Source organism: Falco rusticolus, chromosome 3 (assembly GCF_015220075.1).
Source record: "Falco rusticolus isolate bFalRus1 chromosome 3, bFalRus1.pri, whole genome shotgun sequence".
In the NCBI taxonomy this organism is placed as follows: Eukaryota; Metazoa; Chordata; class Aves; order Falconiformes; family Falconidae; genus Falco; species Falco rusticolus.
The window spans coordinates 85,053,297-85,074,315 of NC_051189.1; the positions used below are offsets into that span (position 1 = coordinate 85,053,297).

The 21,019-nt window shown below is 45.6% G+C and overlaps 1 protein-coding gene across 5 annotated transcripts in view; it reads right to left on the minus strand.

The window, feature by feature from the left end:
- Window positions 1–21,019, minus strand: part of ADGRB1 (adhesion G protein-coupled receptor B1) — a 294,612-nt gene that overhangs the window by 66,093 nt on the left and 207,500 nt on the right. For all 5 annotated transcript variants that reach the window (XM_037381503.1, XM_037381502.1, XM_037381500.1 and 2 more), the window contains exon 19: window positions 3,745–3,848. In XM_037381503.1, coding sequence (XP_037237400.1) covers window positions 3,745–3,848 — 104 coding nt within the window. The remainder of the gene's footprint in view (window positions 1–3,744; window positions 3,849–21,019) is intronic.

A 21,019-nucleotide genomic window follows, 5' to 3' on the forward strand; every position in this document is an offset into this window, starting at 1 on the left:
AGAGAGGGAAAAAACACAGAACTTGATGGGTTTTGCCAGTGGAGACATCTCCAGCAAAGGTAGAGCTGCTCGAGGGTGCTGTCTTACTACCCCTTGGCTGATACATGAACTCTGCCTAGTTATCAAAACATGCTGTACTCAGCCACCAAAGCAGGGGAAGTCTCACTACAAATTTAGGGAACTTCTGCTCTGGCCTGGGTCCTGCAGGATGTGGGGAAGCCCTGTGCAAACCAAGACAGATGGAGAAGGTGGGGAAAACCCTGCAGTCTGTCTCGCTGTCTCCATTACACTCCCTCCCTCTCCGCAAACACTGAGTCACTCTTGCTTTCTCACTGTGCGTACAGACATCCTTCTCAGCGCACTCACTTACTCATTCCTGCTACCTCCCACCAAGGCCACCTAGTGCCCCAGCATCTCTGGCAAAGGCAGAGCTCCTGGGTTTAAAGTGTTAAAAGCCCCTTGAGAGCTCACTGACAACCACTAAATCAATCCTCAGGCTTTGATGGGCAGGGAGTGAGAAAAGTTCACGCTGATATCTTTCAGTGATACAGCATTCACCCAGCCACGGCCAGTGAGAAAGGTCTGCCGTGCCCCACATGCTGATGGGCTGGTGGAAGAGCTATTCAATAGCAAGCATCGATCTCCATGCTACGGAAAGGTCACTGACTGAAGAGGCTGTTGAACCATTGAACCGCAGTGAGTTCAGGGATGGAAAACACTCCTGAAACACCACCGTGTCAAGGAGCTACTTGAAAGGAGTGGTGCAAACCCAAGCTTAGAGAAACACAGTACTAAGTCACTTCACCTGTTCTGACCCTTGAACAGTTCTCTTTCTGCCCAGTTTTTCAGTTTTCAAGAGGGAAGATCTTTTTCTTTCAGTTCCCCCTCTTTTTCCACATGGACAGTGGGGCACGTAGCCCACACACAGATCGTATCTCCAGCTGTGACCCAGGACAGCCACTGGCGAGATGTAACAAGGTCACTCCACTTCTATGGCCCACTGTGTCACTGACCTCTCTGTTGAGACTGCTAATAAGGCCAGAGATGCACCATCTGCAGCAGAGTTTTTGCAGCCATCTGTCTACTGGGAACTGGAGTGAGTCCACCAACAGGCCACCAACAGCCGTCAAACAGAGACAACGTCCAGTTTTCAATGAGACTGTGCCAAGTTGGCTGTGCCTGAAATGATCGCTTGCATCAAAAAGCTCATGTCGTTCATGCCGATGGCTGAGTAGGTACCACTAAGAAGCAACCATTATTTGGCGGTTTTGAATGGGAAGCGGAGGGTAAATTAATTTCATCCCTGATATGCAGCCCAAAGCTGGGATCACCTCCCTTTTACTCTGCCCCCTTTTCTTTACCATCTTCCTTTCCCTCTTTCTCCCCCACCCTTTCTTTCTGCTTCCCATGTATAAAGAAACCCTAGCTGGGCAAAATTCTGGGAAAGTTTCCAAATTGTCAGCCTCAGTGAGCTTATTCATCAGAAGTGTTTCATACTCAAGCTGAGTCTATGTATGCATGCTCCAGATGCCTTTGTCCAGAGGTCTGAATGAGAAATTTCCCAGCCAAAGCTCCCCAAAACAGCTGAGCTCTGGCAAGTGCTCTCCACAGAAGACCAGGCAGTTAGGGTATGAGGAGTTTCTCCCTGCATGGTGAAAAACAACCACTTTGTTACTGCTGTATTTTAGCAACAGCAGCTGGAATAATACTGCTGATCCCACTTCTAAGCATTCCTCCAGCGGTTCTCTATCAGACTATATAACATCTAGGGCAAAACAAAGCAGGAGCCAGGAGATAATGTTGACTTGAGTATGATGTTCCTGAGCCCATTAACAGGACAGCACATTCATGTCCAGCAGCTATGCCTAAAATAAAAAGGACACACAGAGTGCTCAGGGCTTAGCCACAGGAATGCTGTGAAGTTCAGAAAACATGAAAACATGATCTACAGAGAAGAAATGAAACAAACTCAGCGCACCAAAGAGAAATTCTAGAGATCACTTGATCATGCTTTACAAATATTTACACAAAGAGACTTAGGATAGAGAGCCCTTTAACCAAGATATAGCTGGTCTCAGGATCACTTGGAAATGCATGTCCATCCTTGGCTAGCTCACAAATGCCCACTCAAGCCTCCCATATACATGTCTCCCATTCATGCTGATCATTTTGGGCATAGCCCTAACGCAAAGGCTGGAATGAGAAATTAAAAAGAGCGTATTTTAAACAGGGCAGGCAATTAACTTTACTGTCCTCAATAACAGTAAATATTGAGGGGCACACTCCTGGAAGAAAATACATCCTGTTATTCCAAATGACTCTGGCATGCTCCAAACTGATTCAACCTCACGTATGAACTAGGGTTTCAGATCCTGAACTTGTTTCTGACAGGAAAGAGAGGGTGAGGCTCGAACACTTGCTCTTTACTCTTCTAGCCTAACTTTCCACTTGATCCTGACACCAGTGACACCAGTAAGTCACCTACCAGCGCTGCCCAGTGCTGCCCAGCCTGAGGAAAAGCAGGAGAGGACAAGGACTTGAGCACATCCAATGATACCCCAGGCACGGAAAAACCTGAGTTCTAGATAAATGTTATTATGATCAGTCTTCAGCTTGTAGCACTTGCCATAATTAACTAGCCACTATGCACTGTCACAGTATCAACAAAAAAAGATGCATTTTTGCTCATTTTTTATTGTTCTGTTTTTTTCCTCTATCACAGGGTAGAAAAAGTTATCTCAATTCACAGCTCTGAACTGAGTTTACCCTTTCCTTCATACTATGAATCACTTGACAAAATAAGAGCTTCAGACTGATCCCTTCTCCCAAAAGGGTCACCAATCATATCCAAACCATATACTCTCTGTATCTGCTCCATTTCAATTTCACAGTCATTCACCTGGTTCTGATTTTCTTTGTTTTATTTAGCGTAGAGTCATGAAGCTCTCAGCATGTTTGCCATGGGTTTAGGAAAGGCACGGGTCTCGTATTTTAAATTCACTTTGTTCAATGCAGTATATGGGGAGAATCCTTCGCGCACCGCGGCTCCTCCAGCTTCTACAGTCCACCAAAACGTATGTAACAGGGACACGGGCCAATGTGGGCATTTTTTCAATAAAACTTCGCCAAAAAATCACTTTAGCCTCTATAAATGATACAATTTAAGATTACACCTGACCTGCTTATAGGCGTACAGGAGCTCTCTGCAATGGGATGTACTGAGGAATCCCATATGCATCTGAAGCTAAAGGCACAACATAACTAAGAGGTTGGACAGTTATTTAGACCATGTGGTTTATCATCCTTAAGCTCCTGAGAAGTGCTGTCAGTTCTTCAGGCCAGATGTTTTCATAACAGGTCGTGGATGTTTTGATGTTATCAAAGATCCAAACAGGAATAACTTGAAGCACACTGCCTGCAGGCAGTGTGCATCCACATCTCCATGAACAAGGTTTCCTGAGGTATATGAAGGCATCTAAAACAGCACATGGCTTTTGAAAATGGTACAATGCGACTACATGGGGTCATGGCATTGATTTCACTGTACTAATTTCTCTGGCACTAAAAGGAAAGAACAATGCCAGCAATGCCACCATGATGACTTTTTGCAGGACCCATTCATTACCAAACGGTTCTTCCTCAGGCACCAGACACCCAAAACCAGAGAGCAAAACCTCCAGGATCCATGTAGATCAAGAGACAGTTACTTTCCCCAACAAGAAGAGAAGAGAATGAAAGCCATACCTCCAAACAGAGACATAAATGATAATCAACAGCAAAAGTGTCAGCGAAGATACTCCACAGCCTACAATTAATGTGACAGAAGGGACCAGCACCTTTTCCATGTTCTGAAAGAGAGAAAGTGAGACATTAAAAAAAAAAAAAAAAGATGCTCAGCAAACACTACCAGCTCAATTTCATGGTAAGAACTTTCCTGCTAATTGTCTGTCAACTCACCTGACCTTCACATCGCACTGCACATACAAATAGAGAGAAAAGAAGACCAGGATCTTTTTCTTATTGACCCAGACCTGATTCTGCTCTCACACACACCAGTGTTAAGTCCAGGTAACAACTCTGATATCCATGGTGAAGCAGGTGTGTAAAAGGTGTGGATTGCAAGAGGAGGATCAGGCCCTTCATATCTGCTGTGAAACTTTGAAGATAATTAACGAGGCAATAGCAGAAGGCAGTGCCTACACTAGAATAATTGCAAATGAGCTCTTCTGGTAATGGTGGTGATGAAGGTTGGAGGATGAAAAGAAGGTGAAAATCTTCTACCAACTACAAACATCCATCTGGAAAAGGAGAAGGTGAAGCAAGCAAAGAAAAAACAAGATGTATATCCTTCCTAGTGACACAGCATCCAGTCATACCACCCACCACTTCACTACTCTTATGCTACTACACAAGGCATTTTTTCAAATGCAGGGGTCCTTGCTGGAAAATCTGGTGTGGAATGGTTCTCCTCTCCTGTCTGACACAAAAGATTTGCTGATCTTACAACATAAAGAACAAACAGACATGCCACAACCTCTCCTGATCTAGTTCTCTGCATCACTGGGACTAGCTGGGTAACTACCCAATATCTGCCAGACTACTGCCACTAAACTCCTCCTTCCTCAGCTCAGAGGGAGGATCTGGACCCTACTTGGTTTCCTTTGTTGCAGGCTTTTTTTCTGGCATTTTTCGCATTTCCACATCAGAGATCTTTGCTGGCATGAAGGCAGAGAAGCAGAGACCCACCATGCAGCAGACACACAAGAACCCTCTATTTAGACTGATTAGGCAGTACGCAGAGGTGTGGGAGCACAGTCAAGGTTGTCATTACATTGGCACAGTACCAACACCTATCATTACGGCCATGGAGATGAGATGGTTTCTGACATAGCAAGGGCTTAGCATAGGAAAACAAACAAACAAACAAAAAAAAGGCAAGCAATTAAACATGAACTTGGGAATGGAACAGGCAGCCCTCTAAGGACTTGCCTACACCGTTTTGTTGGCAGGCATGAGGCTGCTCAACCTGAACCTCCAATCAGTGGGACACCAAGAAGCTGAGGCTACTGCAGCTCTGTTCCAGGCTACTGAGTCTTCTGCAAAGCAAAATATATTAGGCAAGGCTCAGTGCTATGCTTATATGGAGTCTGGCCACCTCAACACATGGGCAAAGAAAGATGTGTCCATTGACTCAAGGCCCACAGTCAGTACATGTTTACTCCACAGAGCCCACCACAAAGAAGACACAAACAACTCGATAGGTTCACTGAGCTGAATTTTCCCTGAAGTCTGAAGGGCTTGGGAAGATCTTCCTTACTTGCATATTTTGACCAAGGGCACCTCTGACATTTCAAATCTCATTGGGGGGAATTAATGAAGAACAAAACTTCCACCATACTGCTGCAGTGAATCCCATGGGAGCTATTGGGAAGGCTGGTCCAAGAGCTTAAGGGATCTGAGACAAAATTTAGTGACACATTCAATGGCACGACTGCCCAACTGGCATACATACCCAAAGGAGTACAGGTTGATTGAGGGATCTTTACTGGATGCAGACCAGCTACAGACTGGAAGCCAAACTGCACTGCAGTGTGGTGCTACCTTTCTGCAACGTTCCCTCTCTACAGATAGTATTAGCCCTCACACACCCAGCATGCCTGTACAGCCTTCCTTGAGTTTGCTCTGTGAAACAGGAGGCTTAGGACTCTCCAAAACTGCACCACAGATATGTACAAAGGGTTTGGATGCTGATCCATGCAACTTGCTGAAATTACGGGGCTGGATTTCCAACAATATCTTACTCCTTTTAACTGCCAGCATTTGTGTACAAACTGCAAGAATAACAAGGTGCTGAGCTTCACCGATTCATCAAGCAGGTCCTGCATCTCCCTCCACCCAGAGCTTCCCAAAATGCTCATGGAAAATGTTTCAGCTCACACGTGGATTTTTCCTCAAAACCTATGGATACTTGGATCACTGCAATTCTTAACATCAACTCATATGACTGTATTCTCATCCTGAGAACTTGCTCCTGACAAATATTTGTGGAAGCAAGAAACAGATTTTTGGGAACCAGGTAAACATAAAGACATTTCAATGAAAATATCAACATTTTCATGTCATCCATCAAACAAAATTGAAATCGGACATATTCCAGACACTGTGCCTGCTCCTTAAAATTGAAATGTGGAAGGGACTTTTCTGGGAACAAAAACCTCTGATTTAGTCAGGTACTGGGGTAGGGTGTCGAAGAGAAAAGATGCCATCTCCACTATGAAGCAACGGCGTCTCCCTTTGACACTTTGTTTCCTCCCCTGAAGAACCCAGGCAGGCAACAGCCCTGTCCCACCTCAGAGATGCACGGTTATGATAGATGTACTGTGAAGCACAAGCTACTCAGACATGGATTACTCCTTGCTTGCTCACTCCAAGCTCACTCCCAACCCTTTCTCTCTCCCTGCTCCTCTCTTACGGCAATATGTGTTCACATCGCACAAATGGTGGCCTGGGATGAGCATCAGTTGTGACATTTGATTTAAGTAGGTCTTATTTTACTGACTTTTCATGGGTAACTGGATAAAAGTGGGGGAGGAGCTCCACTAAAGAAAAAAAAAAAAAAAAGAAAAAAAAAAGCCCAACATATAACTCATTCCTAAACCACCCGAGAGTAAAGAAATGGAGTTTGGATTTGAAAGAGACAAGCAGACTACATTCCTTTATCTCCAACACATTAACCCTAACACCCCTCATGCTCTTTGACATCCCTCCATCCCCAACAACCTCAGGTTCTTTCACTCCCTTCCCTATCCCCTTTGCCACACCACCCATAACCCTTTCCTAGGTCCTCCATAAGCAAAGAGGTTGCATGTACCGGACCATTCCTACATCAGATGTTTGCTCATTGGAAGGTATTACACAAATGATGACCAGCCAGGTGGAAGTCAGACTTGTGGGTAACAGCTGCTGTCTGTCTGCAGCCCTTGTCAAAGAAAAGACACTGGTCTGCACCTCCTTTATCCCTCAGCCAAACTTTCACAAGACCCATGCCCACCAGAAAGACTTTTGCTGAAGAGATGCAATGAAGCCGATTCCTCCTCCCCACAGAGAAGGGATGACTGGTCCAGCCCTGATGGGATTTCTGTTGGCATCATAAGGGTGGATAACCATAAAAACCAGTGGTGCAATAACAACGGGAGCTCAGTCCTTTGAGAATAATAAATCCTAAAGTCTTAGGCCCATGTAGCTTAGGATACTGCTTTCTTATTTCATTATTAAGGTTTCTCTGTCCTCCCCATCTGCCTTTTCCCCTCCTCCACTTCTTCCCTTTGGCAAACAAAGCATCATTTGTTTTATCTCTTCTGATTAATTAACCCCCCTGACAGAAGGTGGTTGGATGCTGTAGGATCTGAACCTTGCAAGGGAAATTTCCTTGGAGGAGAACAAGGGGGAAAAGGAAGGCTGTTTTTAAAACTAGTAATGCTACCAACAGAAAACCAGCAGGGCATGCTCAAGGTAAGAGAGAAAGCAGTCCTGTGGGAGTTTCCCAGCACCACAGCTGAGGAGCAATCTGGCTGTCTGCAAAGACAGGCAAGGAACAAGGTCTCTACCTTCTTGGACTTGAGGTGGTCCCAGACAGCCTGTCCCTTACCGCCTCCCCATGTCTGCTGGCTGGTGCCACCCAGCAGCACCCTGAAACACGGATGAAGCCCTGCCTGTTTGGAGCTGGAAAGAAAACCTTTGCCTGGGCTGAGTAGGAACAGAGCAGGTCATTATGAGTTGCAAGTTCTGTGATTCTGTCACCAAGCATGACAAGGGAGGAGAGAAGCAATCAATGACATCAGCTGGGATGGAAATAACGAGTGCTACTGCCTGGGGCTGCTTGCTGTCCTACCACCTCATCACTCTGCCTAGCAGGGCAGAAGGACGCTCCTCCACTTCTTTACAATTTCACTTTGCTTCCTTCTTCTTTTCTATTTCCTTCTCTTCCTTTCTCCCTAATTTTCTTCTCTCCTTTGTCTTCTTTCCTCCCTTCCTTTGGCCATTTTCCATGACACATTCTGCCTTTTCTTCTTGCTCTTAATGCATCTCTTTGGCTCTGTTGCCTTTACATTCTCCGCATTTCTATCTTTCCTTCTCTTGCTTTCTGCAGAACACTGTGAAAAGCAACTTCATTCAAGTTGTGCTTGTTCCATTACCCTGCTCTGGCTCCAGGGTCAAACAGGCTCCAGTCAGAACAAAGTATTTCTTAATGCCATGCAGTTTGCTTGAGACCATTCAAGAAAGCTGTTCGTTCTGGTTTTTCCATTCTTGATACTGAGCAAGGCTGAAGAAAATCTTTATAGGCACAACATCATACTCATAGTGTCACCAAAAAGTTAAACCATTTATTTAGCTCCCAAATCAAACACAGGCATACAAGTTTGGAATTTAGGGTGCTGGGCTTTGTTTTTAGAAACGTGTTGCTGTTCAGAATGGTTGCCTTGAGCCTGACATCCTGCACATTTGAAATTAAAGACTCATAAAGTCAGAGAATTACAGAAGTACTGGTTGCAAGGGACATCTAGAGCTTTCTAATCCAATTTACTGCTTGAAGTAAGACTACCACTAACTTCAGGTGATGTTGGTGATGGTTTTGTCTTGATGAGTCTTGGAAATTCTCAAAGATGGAGAGCTCTGGAGTTCATTCCAGGGCCACACCACTCTCCTGGTGATACGGTTTTGCCTAAGGTCACACATTAACTTCCCAAGCTACAGTTTGTGTCTTCTCCCCTTGTTAAATCATCAGGCACAAGTGAAAGGAGTTTGATTTTATAATTTTTTGTACTTGCCCCTCTGATACCTGTAGGTTGAGATCAGATTGCCCCTTACATTCATCTTTGCAAGTCCAATTAAGCCCAGCTCCCTCTGCCTCTCCTCACAGGTGGTGAGCTCAAAGCAACGGGACTCATTCCACTCTTCTGTCAAAGAACTGGACCAGATAGGTGTGATTTACTCCAAGAATTGCTCAGGGACAATTTTACTGTGCCAGTGGTCTGAAGGCTTTTCACAATCCTTGAGAAGTTTCTTTAAGCCACATTGTATTGATTTTGTTGCTGGCTAGACAACTCTTGTCAAAACCAAAAGCTAGTTGTTAAAATTGCTGGAAAATTATGCTTTTACCAGTACTCAAAAAGTGAACTGCTTTCTAAACAAAGGGGTGTATGTCAGTGCTGTACTGACTGAGGAGGGTTGAATGACGAAGAAGTGAACGTGCTCTTGTCATCTGCCCAAAAAATTCTGAATATTTTCTTTTAATCTCAGTTCAGTTAGATTCTGGGTTTCTCATTCAGGCTCAGGCTCTTTGTATATACTGCAGTGGTACGATAAAGCACCAGCCATGTACTCCAGTACAGCCACTGGACAAACAGGACAACAGCCACCCAGAAGGGCAGCAATCCACAGCAATATACAGCATCTTTTAGAGACTTCAACAAGTGATGATATGACACTTTCACCTGGGTGAGAACCAGGCTCTTGACAAAACTCAGCTGCCAATGCTGCCTCTGCTGTGCGTGTCCACCTCTGGGGATTCTGCAAAGCCAAGAGGAGCACAGCTTTGCACTCACCTGCAGAAGAAGCAGATGTGAGGCACGCAAGGAGAAGACCTACTGAACAAGCAGGTGCTGCTCATACCCCACCGTTCTCCTGACCATCACACAGTGCTCAGTGAAAAGCAGCACTGATGTCCACCTATCTGGTTGTGCTGGGGCATGTCTATTGCTGACACCCTGGGGTAAAGCTGAAGTTGCTCAAAGGAAGGCTTAGGTTTTACCTCCTGGAAGACGTATTTCTTCCACTAATTTCAAGACAGGGAGAGAAGAAGAGCACAACAAAAACTCTTTTTGGTGGACCCCAAAATATGGGCAATAGCAGGGATTTAGTGAAGGCAGGATTGGGCCAGAGCCAAAAGGAGCTTTTCTGGTGGGTCAGCATTCTCAGAAGGACTACAGTGTTCACTTAACTCAAAGCAGAGGAGCAGCGGGGAGGCACCAAGACATTTTTTTCAATGGAATCAAAGAATGGTTTTGCTGGAAGGTAACTTTAAAGATCATCTAGTCCAATCCCTCTGCAATGAGCAGGACATCCTTCTCTAGACCAGGTTGCTCAAAGCCCTGTACAACCTGACTTACAACACTTGCAGGGATGGGGCAGCCACAACCTCTCTGGGTAACCTGGTCCAGTGTTTCATCACCTTCATTGTAAAAAACTTCTTCCTTACATCCTATTTAAATCTACTCTCTTTCAATTTAAAACCATTGCTCCTTGTCCTGTTCCTACAAGCCCTGCTGTTGTGGATCACAACAAACCCCACAGTTGCTCACTCACTCCCCCCACAACAGGCTGGATTGGGAGAATAAGAAGGGTAAAAATGCAAAGCTTGTGAGTTGAGATAAAGACAGTTTGGGGGGGGGGGGGCGGAGAGGGGGGGGCAGGGGGAGAGCTAGTAAAGAGGGCAAAACCCAAAATCTAAGAAAAACAAATGCTTCAAAAGAGAACAATTGCTCACCACCACCACTCAATCAATTCTCAGCCAGGCCCCAAGAAACAGCAGCAATAGCGGCCCCATCAACCTCCAACCCCCCAGTTTTATTGCTGAGCATGACATCGTAAGGTGTGTGGCATACCCCTGGGGTCAGCTGGGGTCAGCTGTCCCGGCTGTGTCCCCTCCCAGCTCCTTGTGCCCCCCCAGCCTGCTGGCTGGTGGGTGGGGTGAGGAGCAGCAAAGCCCTTGGCTCTGTGTGAGCGCTGCTCAGCAGGAACCAGACATCCCTGTGTTGTCAGCACTGTTTCCAGCACAAATCCAAAACACAGCCCCATACGAGCTACTGAGGAGAAAATTAACTCTACTCTGAGCAAAACCTGGTAAAAAGTCTTTCTTATAACACTTTATATATTAAAATGCCACAATAAGATCTCCTCAGAACCTTCTCCATCCTCTAAACTTTGAGGAAGGCTTTGAGATCCCTGCATGAAGATCACTTAGTGGCATCATCGATAAATAAACTTCTCACAACTTCTTTATGGAACAACCCGACATTCTCCCCAGCTCAGCTCATGTCATTGCAAGACAGGTCCAGCGGATTACTACCTTGTTTTGCTTCCTTTGTATCTTAACTACAGGCTTCTCATGTCAAAGCTAATCGTCACCCATTATAGGGAATGCATTTGTGGAGCTGAAGCCCCTTTTATGTAATTTGGCCAGTCTAACAGGCAATTCTGTGTAATTACAGTACATAAAAATCACCCAGAGAGACATCTTAACATGCTACTATTTATTAACAATTGCTAACTCTTCACTTGGTATTGAGTCTGCTCTCAAGATACAACATGGCAATCTGCATTTAGTAAACAGCCTTGATGAAGCTCTCAGGGCAGTGGAGAGGTCATGCAGCTGCTTGTTAATAGGAACTGTCAGGATAACTTCCTTCAGGCTAGTGGGGAATTACAAGAGTTAACAGCATGTGTTACTTACCTGCCAGTTGTCAATGCCATGGTCAGCTTGCTGCTGCTGTTTCGACTACCAGACTGCACCCTCAGTGCCTCAATTTCCAGTCCTGATATCAAGGTGGGCTGGATCAGGCTCATATTAACTCTAAGGACCACTGTCCTCCTGCCCAGCCAGCTGTTCCTAAACATTTTCACTATCATTATTTAAAATACACTATGCTTTGTTCCCTCCCCATCCATTTCCCATTAGACTTTGTGCGGCCAAGCTACTGAAATTGCTGTTTAACTGGGCTCCGATGAGTAGCTGTAAGCCACTTCACATCCCTCTGCAAGCTGCAGTTTGGGAACCAGCATCCCGAGCAAGGGGACTGCAAGTGAGGAGAGCAGGGCTCTATTCCCAGCTTGCCCGCAGGTCAACCGTATGCGTGGCTCCATCATTTAAGCCAATCTTTTCAAAGCCCTCTCATCCAGCTTGCTTTAGATTGCATACACTGGACTTAACTTCTCCGGGGCCTATCTTGACCCCCTGGAAATGGAAAAGAATAACACTGCCCTCCACCTCTTTTTCAAACCTTAATTCAGCTTATATTTCTGATATGTGTAAACGCCTTAGGGGGTTCCTCAAGCTACTTCAAGACAATCAAGCACCAGCATCTCACTCTCTGCTGCACAATATTAACATGGGAAGGTATGGAGGAGGAAGAGACCCTTTGGTTTAACTGTTTGTGAGCTGGCCAGATGCAGCATCTGGTTTTTAAATCTTTCGTTTTCATGCATATGGTAAAACTTGCTCTGTTCCAGACTTTCCCTTTAAAGCATGTTGAAGAGGAAATAAAACCACTTTCTATAACAAAGCTAGTAGTAATCAAAATGGTCTATTCCTCTATGAGTATGTGCTCTTTTCCTTCTGAGACTACAGAGGCAGAAGCGAACTTTAATCAGACTGTGCAGTACCACAGGCACCGCGGTAAGCAGCAAACCTCTATCTCGCTATGTCAGTCCTAGAAGATAAGATGGTCCAGGATCCACTCCATTACCCTGAGATCAAGTCGTACAGTATAGATGATATTCATACAAACTCACCATTCAGAACAGAGGGGTCTTGTCCATACTGCCTAGTGGAACATCCATGGACCATGCCCTCCCCTGGACCACAGCTGGGCATTGCAAGTTGACACAAGCCAAGACACAGCCAGGGAGCATTTTAACAACTAAACAGTAGGGACAATTACAGGACAATGCTAGAGCTGCTTTTGCCATGAAATTAATAATAATAATAATAATAATAATAATAATAACAATAGTAATAATAATAATATTGTTATTGTTATTATTGTTATTGTTATTATTATTTATGTTATTGTTATTATTACTAGTGCTACCATTATTTTACAGTGTGGACATATGCTCGAACAACTAAAAATGAGCCTTCTTTAATGCTCCTTTCTGCTTGGGATTGCCGCTTCTTTGTGCTACACAAGGGATAATCAATTCAAAGTTTGTAACTGATTTGCAAGCCGCTTCTTGCATTACCCATCCTGCCCTGATTTCACAACACGCCCTTATCTCTAGTAACTTCCCAGCAGCAGTGCTGAGCACCTTGCAAGGAAATGTGGTAAGATTTACACACAGTTAAAATAAAATAACTCCATGGCAGACTGGGAATGGAAAATGAGGGTAGAATCCAGACTGTGTTTATTCTGATTTAAGCAGTATTTTGGTTCCATGCCAAGCAACAGCATTTCACCAAATTATTCCAAAACAGCCCACTGTTTGTTTTACTCTATCAATGTCACACTGGTGAGTGATGCCAGACCGACAGCTTCCCCACAGCACGGACAACATGTGCCTTCCCCATGCCTGCGCATCCTGCTCTTAGGAGAGACTCAACCAAGGAGTGCAGGGAACACCTGAGGCCATGGTGCCTGGAGAAAGACTTCTGCCAAATATGCTTATATCACTCTGCTGCCTACCATCACAGAGAACAAACATCTGCCTTCCTTGTCCCCTTCTAGCACGCTTGCCCGCTGAAGACCAGCCCTTAAGAAAAAGCTTCATCCAAGGCATAACCTGTGATCGCTTTTGCAAAGACTGCACAAGCCACCTCTAAAACATCTCTTAAACCCTGCCTTTGTTCAGTCCCTTTAATTATCACTTGCAGATGCGATTCCTCTCCTGTAGGACCTCCACAAAGGTTCCCACCTCTCACTGCTCAATCACTGAATATCCCTGCACTAGCAATGGCTCCTGACCTAAACTAGGGTTGAACCAACAACCTTGAAGTAAAAGATGCCTCCAGTTCATTTTCGTTCCCCAGAGGCTTTCAGGGGCTCATTGGCCAGAGCTCATTTCTGAAAAGGAGATGAAGGGATTTCAGCCATTTGGCAGATGATTGGTATTCTGTTATGATGATAACGACAGCTTTATTCCTATTGCAAACCAAAGAGCCTGTGGGATCCAGCATATTTCCACCCACCCGCCGCAATACACAGCTGATTACTGGGGAGTCACTGGTGCTAATTTCCTCTACATGAAACTGATCTCAAAGCAGCACTCAAGGAATCTGCTTCTGGCCCCTATGCCCATCTCATTCACAGCTGAGTGACTGGGAAGTAAAACTGTAACAGCCCCTGGATTTAGAACTGCACCGAGTTGATATAAACAAGATGAAAACTGGCCCCAGTAGTAAGATATTCCCCATCTGGGGAATGGCTGACATGACTGCCATATTTAAAAGAACAATTTGTAATGAAAAATGAAAGCATTGTCCTGCTTGTGGGAAAAGAACAGAGTCATTTCCCTTTCACAGATCTATTGAATCTGTTCTGTATAGCATTCTGGTTAGCAGGGCAGGTAGCTAGTGAGCACTCTAGATGCCATCTTAGTTTTGACTGTCTGTTACCACACACAGCATAAGCCCAGTATCCTGACTAGACAGTACTAACATTTAGAGGGAATTTTCAAGCTCAAATACTCATAATTACAAGTCTGACATTTGTTCTCCATGTGTATTGCCCACTTTCCACATGTATTGCCATTACTGCCAAAATCTTGCCAGTAGATTTGTCCACTCAGCATAGATAGCAAAAGTATGGAGGGCACAAGCCTTTCAGAAACCGATTCAATTTTGGTTTAAATGAGTAGACATTGCTAGTAAAAAAATAAGGACACCTTAATTTCCATGTCTCACTGCATGGCAATTCAAGGGTAACCTTAGCCTTTAGGCAGGGCACAACAGGGCTCAGTGGTGAAACAGCCTGCCCAGATTACCTAAAATTACCTAAAAAGGGCTTTTCCAGGCCAAAGCACCACAGAGACGGGTGCAAAATGATGTAAGAAATACAAGCAATGCTCAACAGTTCAACTGACTCTTCAAAAACAACACACTTAGTCCCTGAAGTGCTTTGAAAAGGAAGATAATCTCATTTAGCACTAATGCGCTGACTCCCACCCCGATGAGCCCATGAAACCCAGCCTCCATCACCCACTTGTTGCCATTTTCAAATCAGCACCTTTGTGATGTCTCCCACGCTGTCCTCTGCCATGGGAGAAGCTCCCCCAAAAACACCGAGAAAGCTATCCAGTGCTCTAGCTTTAAACCTCCCTTGTAAAACCCTGCTTGGTGCAATGCCTACAAAACAGTCCTGACAACGGCAGATGTGCCACGACTTACTGCGGATCGCGATGACTAATGCCCTCGTGCTGTTTACATGTGCCCCCACACCCGCTTGTATCCAAGCATCCTTGTATTTCAGCTGGAAATTTCAGCTGTATATCTCACGTATTTTTGGGTTGGGGTGGCTTTGTAGCTCATTCAGCACCGAGCAGATCGAAGTTGTGCTCCACAGCTAAAGCCTCCCAGGTGATGCAGTGGTCCAAATAACACATTACAAACATAAAATAACAATGGATCAAGAGCTACAGCTGGAAGTGAAAAGCAGGCAAGGTGGTCCCAGTAACTGCGGCCAGACTGATTTTTCCACATACATGCCCTAACGCACCAGGGCTTCCCCATCTGCCTCCATCCCGCTCCTCTACCTCGCAGCAACGTGCCACCCCTCTGCCACATTTCTCTCTTCTACACAGCAAGAAGCAGACACAAAGAGGATCTAGTTCACAGAATTACAGGCAAGAAGGTGGGAAAAGACCGGACAAGCTCAGCTCACCCACTGCCTGCCTCAAAGCCATCTAAACCATCCCCAGCCTGTTCAAGAAAACCTTTGCTGACAGAGACTAGGCTCTCAGAGCTTGACTATCCCTGCAGTCAGAAGGTTTTCCCCTGTGCCTAAATTAAATCTCTCACACTGCAATTTGATTCCAATCCCCAACAGACACAGAAATCAGATTACTGTCTTTCCACAGCTACCTTCTACCCACTTGAAGACTATTATCCTCTTTCCCCTCAGTCTTTTCTCCTTGAGAAAAGAGTCAAACGGTCTCACAGAGCTCACCACCACTCACCATCAGTGTGGAGGTACCACACCAAGCATCTCTGACAAATCCTCTCCCACGCTCATACTCACACACACCCACACTCACATACTGTACCAGTCATCCTGCTTGAACACAGAGCACAGCATCCCGGACAGGTACTGCTCACCCTCTTTGTTCACATTTCTGGCCCTTGATGGCTCAAATCTGCATGCACTGAGTCTGACAGCTGCTTTCTGAGCTCTTAGGAAAGGGGAAAGTGGGAACTGGGAAGACCCTGGTGTCCTGGCTTAAATCCACACCTCCTTTAACAGAGCAGTAAGCCGTGGCTGGGTAATAGGGCAGCTGTCACACTTGCTAAGCTGCCTTCATGGCAACAAGCCATTAAGCACTGCAGCTCAAAATAAGCACCAAACCCCTAAGGAACACCTGGACACACAGTATCCCAGGCGTGCACAGTGTGTCTTTCATTTCAGCTGAACACAAGGGACTAACCTCAGCCCTGGTCAGCTCCTGGGATCACTTGGTTAATGCCTGTGCTGTTCTTGCCTTTACACCGAAGGGTGAATTTGGCCTGGTATTACTTACGCTGAGGCACTGAATCCCACAATGGTTTTAAGCTCCCAGCCACTTGCTCATGTTCCTCTCCCACGTCCCCTTCAGATGAAGAGATACAGGGTGATGCAGCATTTGCCTGCAGAAGAGTCACTGCCAGGGCTGTGCGGAGCTCGCTGGCTTCGGCTCGCAGGGGAAGAGCCGCAGACCCAAGCTGCTGCAATCCCACTGCCTGGAGTTTTGTCATGAGTTAAAGACCTGAGCGAATCCACAAGCGCGGAGCAGAAACTCAGCGGAGGAAAGCTGTCAGCTGTGAATATCTACCGAACTACTCGCTGGATCGACAGACAGCTGAATCCGCAGACAGCCGCGAAGGAGGTGGGATGCTAGAAGACTGCTTATTATGCTGAGCCAAATCTTCCTATTATTGCCTTGTGTGCTACCTGTCTTCTTTTAATATATTCAAGTGTTGTCTCTCCTAGAAGCACAGAAAGGGATTTCCTATCACTCTTGTCTCTGATTTCTTTCCTATATATGCTCGAACACCAGCCACTTATTTGCTGATGGGATCCCTTCTTAGGTACCTGTGTACAGCATATAGCAATCTCCATTCACATCTGTCACTAAAGTAACAAACCAGGGTTCCTCTGCTCCCTGGCACCTGGAGTACATCACAAGCTCTATCAGTAATACCCCTCCTCTAAAAACTCAGCATAAATCATCTGTATATTGACTCTAGGTCCTCTCCAGACTCAAATAAGATTTAGCCCAAATTCACTCCGCAATGCATATTGACAGACTTCAGGTCAGTGATGACAAAGCAAACGTTTAAAAGCTGGTGACTTGCCACAAAGTGACAATGTAGGATCGCAATTCAGCCCCTTCTGCTAAGAAGCTACTTTTAAAAAATAATGCAATTCATTTAAGAGGGAGCAAGGCTGTGGGTTGGCCCATTTGGCCATCTAAGGGCATCACACATCCTCTCCGCTTCCTAATGGTATTATGAAAGAGAATGGGAGGGGAAAACTGTCTGCCCAGCTGGTTCATACCCTATCTTCTGCATGCTATCAACACCTGCCAAAACTCTGGGAGACAATACTGGGTTTAGTGAAGAAAGCATCCCTGCTGAGCAACAGAAAGACCAGCTTGTGATTTGCAGGATCGCAGCCTGTTCCTGCAGGCTGCCACAGACCTTGGGGAAAGGTACTCCTAAGAAAACACAGCAGCTGCTCCGGCTGTGGAGCAGGATATGAGTTAACCCCAGAAATCCCCAGCAGCCCTTAGACCGTAACCTTCCCGAGACTCAGCCCAAAGCTCTCCTGAGATGAGCAGGAGTCCAGCTGGAGTGTCCCTTTGTCCACGTAGAGTCCCGCAGTAACAGCACAGATCCCCAGGAAACCTTAGGAGACATTTCTAGTTCAAGGGCTCTGTAGCAAGAGGCACAATCAGCTCTGGAGAGACACTCTACACACAGCAGCATCCCGGAGAGGACAGGATGATTGCAGGAAGAGGTGCCAATGGCACAAGCATTGGAGGCTTGCAGAGGATTTGGACCTCAAAAGCCCAAATGTTCTCAGCACAGTAATGTTTGCCCTGGCAAGGCTCTTGCTAACAGAGCAAGCGGAGGCTTCTGATGTTCTGTCAGGGAAATGACAGCACTCGGTGCTTTCTGTAGCACCCTTCAGGCTTGGGGCACTGTGCAAATATGAATGCACACTGCCTGGGATGTCACCTGCAAGCATGCTGCAGCTGGAGAAACGGAAGCAGAAAACAATGAAATGATCAGCCCAAGGTCATAGTTTCACCTACAGGCACAGAAATGGCTCTGGCTGTAGCCTAGCCAATACAGCCAGATACACCAGTCTAATAAACTCTTCCCTAAACCCCTGTACAAACTGGCAGTAGTTTGATGCCTTAAGACCTCAAGCTGGGCAAAACTCAGAACTTGCCTTCAGCAGAAAAGTCCGACTTTTGAATCAAAGAGTTAATACTGCAGGAGAAGCAGCATCATTATTAACAAAACCTGAAAACTATTGTAAATATGAGAACTGTCTGTTCTCCAGCCATGCAAAAGACTTTGTTCTTATCCAGACTCCAGATCTCACGTGATAAACAATGGTAGAATATAAATGTTAAAACATTCATCACCAAATAAGGTACTCCGGTCTTATCTAAGTGAAACACTGCTATAATTTTCCATCAAAATGTTATCAGAACTGCTACATCCTTACAAAATATTTAATTCATGAACATCAACATTTTTCCAGGGGAAAAGCCTGCTGCTGGAAAACCTGGATCTACTCCCTGTGCAAACGAGACCTTACAGAGGTTTAAGGCTTTAAAATAACCCACCTTGTGTCTACGCACTCTCCATGATGTACGCAGACCTCCCATTGCACAGGGCAATCTTTTCAGAGGGAAGATCTTCAAGATACAGCAATATCACACCAGACCTGCATGTTGATTCCTTTCCCAGCCTGCTCAGCCAAGTCATACAGTACACTGAAAACCTACTCTCCATGTTTCGTTATTTCCCCAGGGCAAAAAGGATTTGTTCTCTGCTGCACACACAAGGTTGTGATGTTTTCAGGGGAAAAAAAAAAATTAAAATGTTGTGATTTGAGAGAGGAGCTTGAAGCCGTTGTCCCTTTAGGTGGGAAACACACCACAAAAAGTGCCTTGAAATTACGCAGACTACAGATATCCATGAAGGAAGCCTCTTGCAACATCCTGGGGTATCATAGGGTCAGGGATGTCCACTGCGTACAATCACCAGCCTTGCCAGCATGCTTCCCAGTCAGCTCTGTAGTAGCAGCACTGCTACAATACACCCCAAAAAAATATACAGGTGCTGTACAACACTTCCCGCTAATGGTGTGCCTGTCAGTAAACACCGCCATGGAGAGGAGATGTTCCAAAAATTCAGCACAGACATACAGTCAGCATTCATACAAGTTCCTGCCACCAGCACCTTTCAACCTTCGCTAACACCAGAGGTGAGAGCAGAGTTCCGATGTCTAATTCTGATCAGCCTTGCCTCTGCAGACCAGGCTAGTGAAACGCAGGGGAGTGAGCAGAGAAGTATTTGTACAGTCTAACTATGGTTCCAAGTGCTGTAAGAACCACGCTTTAAAACTTCATAGACTTTATCAAGGCCAATCATGAGCTGGTAAGCAGACAAGACAACACAAAGGAAATTCAAACAAGGCCACCAAAGAGCGAAAGGCTCTCCTCCACGACCTCAGGCTCCCTCTCTCTTTCCTTCCCACTTCCAAAAAATTGCCCAAACTACTGAGAAATATTGAAAAAAAACCACCAGAAGACTCCTAATCAGCCTGACCATAGTTTGCAAAGCTGTAGTTTGCACACATGGCTCTGCAGTTTCCTTTTGCCCTTATTCTCTGTTTAGCACTGCTATCGTACAGGTGTAGCTTCAGAGCACATCAATACCATTGCCTAAGGTATAAAACCAAGATGAAGAGAGAGCCCCAAAAATCTTTCCTGTGTTCCTTAATTTAAGAGGTTTTAATCTTTCATGATGGTCAAACAGCAGTTGTGCCAAACCAGTGCAAGAGGCTGCCTCCGTTTAGTTGAAATAGCAGGATACAAGGGAAACTGGATGCAGAGAAAGAGTCAGATTTGAACTCCAGCTTTTGAGCTGGATCTGAACAGCTCCATCAGGGTTTAGGGATGTCTGTCTCCACAACCAATTCAAAACAAAGCACTTTCAGCCCCTAGTTTCATTGGAATCAAGGAAAACTGGTTCCTTTCCCCATCACATGAGCAATTCTCAGGGCCCAGCCCAGGGAAACTCTGTCCTTGGCAAGTCCAAATCAGCTCCCTGGGCAGCAACAGTCATGCTCCACAAGCCTTTTGTGGTCCTTTTTCACTGCAAAGAAGCTGTGCCCATACCGGGGTTACAAATATTTCAAACTGCCAGGGCCAAAGACTCCAGAAGGGAGATTTATAGCAATAAATAATATTAATGACACAAGCGGACGGAGCTTCTTGTCCTGAGAGCTCCAAAGGCACATGAAAAACTGCACTATAAATGTCACCACCGCAGACACCAACAATGACGAGATGCCACCTCTGGGGAAGGGAGGCAGCCCCATGCTTGCTCAGAATGACGCTCAGTCAGGAAACGGAGGGTGGTACCACAAGGACCTGGATGAACAACACTCCACAGCATCAGCAGACTCTGGGCTTTGGTTAGTGGGGGGACTCAGGAGGTACCCAGGTCCCAGCTTTCTTCCTAGTGTCGCCACAGGACTCATTCTGATGCTCATGAGTTGATTCCAGGCTGGACAAAAATGAGTTGTGAAAATGTAACTCAACCAGGAGCCAGAGGAGTCAGAAAAAGAATGAAAAGCAATTTTAGGCCTAAACCCCAAAGGACCAACTGAGAGGTTAGTTGCAGATATAATAAAACATGCCTGGGGGAATGAAGCTGCATCCTCCTGCAGCCAAGCCCACTCTCAGATGCAAAAATACTTGCATGGATGATAAAGGGCTTATACCAACCCCGCATTACCCAGATAACACT